Source organism: Tachypleus tridentatus, chromosome 11 (assembly GCF_004210375.1).
Source record: "Tachypleus tridentatus isolate NWPU-2018 chromosome 11, ASM421037v1, whole genome shotgun sequence".
Taxonomy (NCBI): domain Eukaryota; kingdom Metazoa; phylum Arthropoda; class Merostomata; order Xiphosura; family Limulidae; genus Tachypleus; species Tachypleus tridentatus.
This window is the reverse complement of record NC_134835.1, coordinates 92,158,938-92,164,837: the sequence shown is the minus strand read 5'-3', so window position 1 is coordinate 92,164,837 and position 5,900 is coordinate 92,158,938. Positions and strand designations below refer to the sequence as shown.

General features: G+C 34.6%; 1 protein-coding gene across 2 annotated transcripts; it reads left to right on the top strand.

The window, feature by feature from the left end:
• Window positions 1-766: 766 nt before the first annotated feature.
• On the top strand, window positions 767-4,636 carry LOC143232762 (suppressor of cytokine signaling 2-like). 2 transcript variants are annotated; one of them, XM_076468575.1, is made up of 2 exons: window positions 767-903; window positions 1,612-4,636. In XM_076468575.1, exon 2 carries the CDS (start codon window positions 2,051-2,053, stop codon window positions 2,870-2,872), a length of 822 nt encoding a protein of 273 aa, XP_076324690.1. In that variant the 5' UTR covers window positions 767-903; window positions 1,612-2,050; the 3' UTR covers window positions 2,873-4,636. The 2 variants fall into 2 exon arrangements, with proteins under 2 accessions (XP_076324690.1, XP_076324691.1); XM_076468576.1 differs by lacking the exon at window positions 767-903 and adding an exon at window positions 1,080-1,218.
• The last annotated feature ends 1,264 nt before the right edge of the window (window positions 4,637-5,900 follow it).

Genomic DNA, 5,900 nt, shown 5'->3' with positions numbered 1-5,900 from the left:
CGTGCTAAGCGCTGTTTTTACCAACAAATACAAGATTAACGAGAACATAAAGAAATATTTGATGTACAATAAAATTAAACAATAAAAACGCGACAAAAAAGGAAAAACGAACTCAATCATTTCAGTTTTCCTCGTGTTAAATATTTTAATTTCACTCTTTACATCCATCTCCTGTCAAACTGTTACATAATTGATTTTTTTTTATACTGTCACTCGTATATTGACGCTTCCAGTTTAAGCATACACACACACACTCAGAATATACATTTCTTCTTGATTGATCGTTTACGGTTATATCAGATGCGAATAACCGCGATTCAAAACCAAGCAACAGAAGTAGGGCATCGATATTTTGAATACTTTATTAACCTCATAATTTTCTTAATGATTTTTCAGATTATTAACTTCATAAAGTAATATTTATTAGAGTTCGTTACCAGCATTTGGTTACTAATAACTCAGTTTCTGCAAAGTCATACCACAATATTTTACTCTCATAGTTCTGATAGTATGACATGGATAGTGAAGCGCGATATATGAATGAACATCAGTTCCACCAATCAACAAAAAATATCGTGCCTCGTGCAAATATGGGTGGTTCTGTTACCATATTTGGCCCGTCATTACCGAGAACTCTATATAAACGTTGTGCGCATGCCTATAACAAAGAACTAGTCAGTTCAAAGAAAAGGTTTCGGTGCCGAATAACCGTGGTCTCCCAGGAATTCTCGGAAACGGGAGGCCACCGTATTCGCAGTCCAGCTAGATTCTAAGTAAAGGGCTCAACATGCAACGTGACAGCTATTCTAACTGTGGAATTGCTGATTTAAGAGTAGTTGTGCGATGTTAAAGTATTTCATTTCCCGCTTCTCGGTTTTACGAACAAGGTTTTATCCGCAGAAAGTACGTGGAGTAAGGTTAATATGTGATATTTAATGGTGAATTTGTATGGCGTTTATAGAAACGAAGTTGTGCAAATGTGAAGGTTCTTAATATCAAATAGTTCTATTGGCGTTATTTCCTGATAATTAATGGGTAGGTGAATATTCGTATATATGTATATATACATAGATATATATCTAACCTATAAACATAAACAGTATATCAGATATAGAGAGATCTGTCATACAAAAATGGTTTAACATTTCGTTAAGTCTGACACAGCTTTATACTCAGCTCGACCCTGTAGAAATACAGCTTAATTTAGTTGGTTTACAGGTCAGTTGCTGCACTTTACTATCATTTAGATGAACTAGAAGGGTTTTAGTCATTAAATGTTATAATCTTTAACGTCTCCGTTGATAAAATTATTCATTTTTAAAATTTATAGTTTACTTTTATGCATTTCAACACAGATGAAATATAATTTCACTATTCATATGCCAAGATTACATATACATAATTTTATATTTTCAGTACAAAATCGAGTGTCTATATATGTAATACACTACAATAATTCAAATACACCTAATATTTATGTCACGAGTTGTTAAATAATTGAGTTGTTCACTATCTCGCAAACTTTTGATTTATTTGTGTATGTGAAATGGAAATATTTTACAAGACATATGTAACTTGTCTTTAATTTTTGTACTTTCATTCATGTTTCAGCGTTTGTAGAGACACAGTATGACCTGAAATTTGTTCCGTGCACAGACGTTAGTACTAGTGGAATACATCATATGGTGTGTGTCACCGAGCTTTCGAAAAATTGTGACGTGTGTTTTAGGTGGCTTTTGTAGAGCTATTAACGGCATACACTGCCATTGAATACTGCCTTTTTTAGCAAACCATTTTTAAAGATTAGGTTTTATTGTATAGTATCCACGTGCCAAAAACTTCAAACGATTAAAAGACTCATATATAAATATATCATCACTAATTCCAATAATAAAGTGGTGGAAGTTCTATTCTAATTCGCGTATGTTATATTGTTAAATAATCCCAATAGGCTGTTGAAATAATTATTCTATTTGAAAATTGAAAATTTTCAGAATTAGGCCTAACAGGCAAGGTGCCGAGTAAGCCTAACGTCAGTATAATTGCCGATATGTTAACCCGGCTTTCGGTCCCGGATTCCTTCGCACAGAATACTCTCCCAGTCCCTGGATTATTTATCGTACCTTTCCCTGGAGCTGAGTTAACTGTTCAGGTGGTATCAACAAAAGAATCAGCATCATTTATTGAAACTGAAAGACCGGAACTGAAAAACTCACCGAAGTGTTCTCCATTGGTTAACGGTTACCAATCGCCCACAGTTCCTTACCCTACGACGCCTACTGCTGATATGGACTTTTGTCTTAATGCTGATTTTCAACGTATCAATAGGACCGTTCAGAAACTAAGAATAAGCGGTTATTATTATGAAAGTTTATCTCAGCAACAAGCATCGGTTTTATTGCAGAATAAACCTGTTGGGACTTTCATACTGCGTGACAGCTCTGATCCTCGTTTCCTGTTTTCTCTTAGTGTGCAAACTGAACGTGGACCAACAAGTGTACGAATTCATTATGTAGACGGTCAGTTTAGATTAGACTCTGAAGAATCCATAACAATATTCATGCCTCTATTTGACTGTGTAGTACAGCTTGTTGAGTATTATGTTAGGCTGAGTCAATCTGCCAAAGGATCTTCCTGCGTTTGGTTAGATGGTACAGGAAGAAGAGACGTTCCAATTCGCTTATACCAACCATTGTACAAAAAAGTTCTGCCTCTTCAACACCAGTGCCGTCTAGCGATTAACAAGCAGCTTCAGGCTAGGGCTAATCCAACGTTGAGCTCTAATGTTGTTATAACAGACCAAAATGTTAATAGCCTAAAGCTTCCTAACGCAGTGAAAGCGTATCTCAGGGATTATCCTTTCGGCCACTGACCTCATTACTGCTGTAACTGCTTACAGATGTATATAAAGATATATATTTTCTAACGCCAAATCTACTGTACAGAACCTAAATATTGTCGGAAATATTTGAAAAATAATCCTACATGACATGAGGGACCAATGTAAACCTCAGTGCTGTAGAATGGAAATACACATTTCTCACTTTTTTTTCTATTTTAACTGAGAAGCACCTTTACAAAAAATAAAAAAAGACATGGCAAAAGCCTGTATAATAAAACTTTTAATACGTGGGTCTTTTCTTCATATTTCTTCAACACACGTTTTACCAGGCTTATCTACTTAATGACTGAAAGATATACGTACCAGATTATCTTAAGTCTAAATGTAAAACGCAAACATTGTGAACCAGTATTAGTTTTTTTTTACTATCATGTGAATTTTAAAATTCCATCAGTGGGTGTAATTTTAAGTTTTTTTAAATTCATGTATGCTAGAATAACGCCATCAGGGAAATCGAATCTGACCCTAATATAATAAGCGTAAGTGATTAATATAGTATAAACAAGCAATGGTACCCTGTTCCAAACGATGGAAAAAAGCGTATTGTGGAAAATTACCCAAAGTCACGAGATATTGTTAATTTTCTGTGGATTTATTTTTGTTTGTTTAGAAAAAAATTGAAGTCAGTCATTCTTAAGAGAATGCTTTATGCTTCAAAGTTAAATAATTAGAATATCCAGTTGGGCAAGCCATTCGTAAATAAGTTACTGGTACTAAATATTACATAAGTTTAATATCACAATCCAAGCTCTCCGTTAAAAACTATTTCAGAGAATCAGCTACATAGGCTCTAAACTAGGAATGGCAGAAGGGTAACATGCCACCCCACATGGAATATTTTTAAAAAAAAGTTTCTTTTACTTACCAGTTATTCCTTATGCTTGCCCCCTACTCCTTTTAACAAAGGAGCACGTGGTCAGTTATTATTGCTTATTTTCTTTTTAAACAATTGCATTTCAGTTATAGCACACAACAATGGTTTGTGTTTTAAGCTTGCAATACGAATATTTGATAGATAAATGATTATCTACCTTGAAAATCAATTGATTGTTTCTAATGAATTTCTAAAATGAGTTATATATTTTAAAATGTGATGGGTTTCTTGATTTTAAACATATTACATTTGAAAATATATCTAAAAGATTTCAGTTCAAGTGGCTCTGTTATATTTGCAAATGAATCGTCAAAATAGATTAATATCATGAATAAGAAAATAATATGTATTTCTTTCTATGCTTTCCAAAATTGTAAAAACTTTTTAATTTTATATTTCTTCGCTTTGGTTGGATTTGCTACAGTTAATTTATACGTTAAATATCACGTGCTGTTGAAATTCCTCTCTTGTTCACGTCAAGCTACCATGTACAGCTGTTGAAACTTGGCAGTAGGCCAAGAATGTGAGACAAAAAAAAACAACAACAAAAAACAAATGATGTTATGTGCCTTTTCCTAGTATTTACCACCGATTTTTCGCTGCTTCTTTTCTGATACTTGCCTCTTTTTGGTACATTCACTCTTTGTAAAATAAATTTGTCACACCGGTAAAAGTTTGAGGTAAAATGTAGTCGCTGTTATGAACAGCAAAGTTAAAGGTACAAGTTCAGGATTTTTTAGAAATGCCAGTGTATTTATTTGAACTTCCTGTAGCCTTGAGCCTTGTTAGTAGATTTGAGATACGCTTTAAATCTAAATGGACAATCGTTTAAATAAAACTTTGTATTTATATTCCACAAATATGTCAGTAGTGTTGTTTGTATTTTCGACACACATTCACACTGACAACTCAAGAATATATAAACATTTAAATTAATCCAGAAGACTAACAAGGTTTACGTGCACTACAACATGTAATGTAGCAAAAGTGAACTACGTCATTCTTTTTTTTGTTATTGCTCAAATGGCGGCAAACAGAGATTGTGTCTTTTTGAGAAACGGAATGTATGGGATTTATATAATATTGTCACAATAATTTTCTTCGCAATTTCTTTCTTTATTTTATTTTTTCGAATTGAACCTTTTTCTTTTGCGATATGCAAGTCACATTTAATGTTTCCTGTCTTTGGTTTTGTAAAGCAAAAGTGTCGTGTTGATGTGGAATTTTCATACAGATTGTTGTCGGCTATGTTTTCAATTTTATTTAGACGTCTTGGTAAGGGGAGAGTTTGTTGTGTTTGTTTGTGTTTAAATTTCGCGTAAAGCTACACGAGGGCTATCTGCGCTAGCCGTCCCTAATTTAGCAGTGTAAGACCAGAGGGAAGGCAGCTAATCATCACCACCAACTCTTGGGTTTCTCTTTTACCAAAGAATAGTTGGATTGACCGTCACATTATAATGCCTTCACAGCTGAAAGAGCGAGTATGTTTGGTGTGACAGGGATTCGAACCCGCGACCCTCTGATTACGAGCCGAGTGACTTAACCACCTGGCCATGCCGGGCCTAAGAGTTTAGTGAATTACGCTGTTAGAAAGTTTCCTTAATTTCACATTTTTTATGTGTTCGTGTATAACACTTTTTTGTTGCTCATTACTTCCATTGATAAGATTCATAATGTGGTTGAAGTCCAGCCAGGATGTGAAATTAGAAATTAATCCATATTAGATGAGAGATGACAAAAATGTCTGTTTTTGTTTTATCGTTAAGTTACGTTTTCTGAGTCGACTATTAATATACTCTTACGATTATACGGAATTGTCTCAGAACCTAGACCCGGATTGACCGCACATTATAATGCCCCACAGCTGAAAGGTCAAGCATGTTTGGTGTAACGGGAATTCAAACCCGCGACCCTCATCTTGTGAGTCCAGCATCCCAACCACCAGGCCATCAATTTAAATTTCAGGTAAACAACTAAAAACACAATCCAAGAATTACGTGATCGTTAGATCAAATAGTAGTCTCCCGCTGGTACAGCGGTAAGTATACGGATTTACAACGCTAAAATCAGGGGTTCGATTCCCCTCGGTGGACTCAGCAGGTAGTATGGGAACATTAATTATCT

Coding starts and splice junctions, on each gene's coding strand:
- LOC143232762 (XM_076468575.1), top strand. CDS start 2,051: ATGTTAACCCGGCTTTCGGTCCCGGATTCCTTCGCACAGAATACTCTC.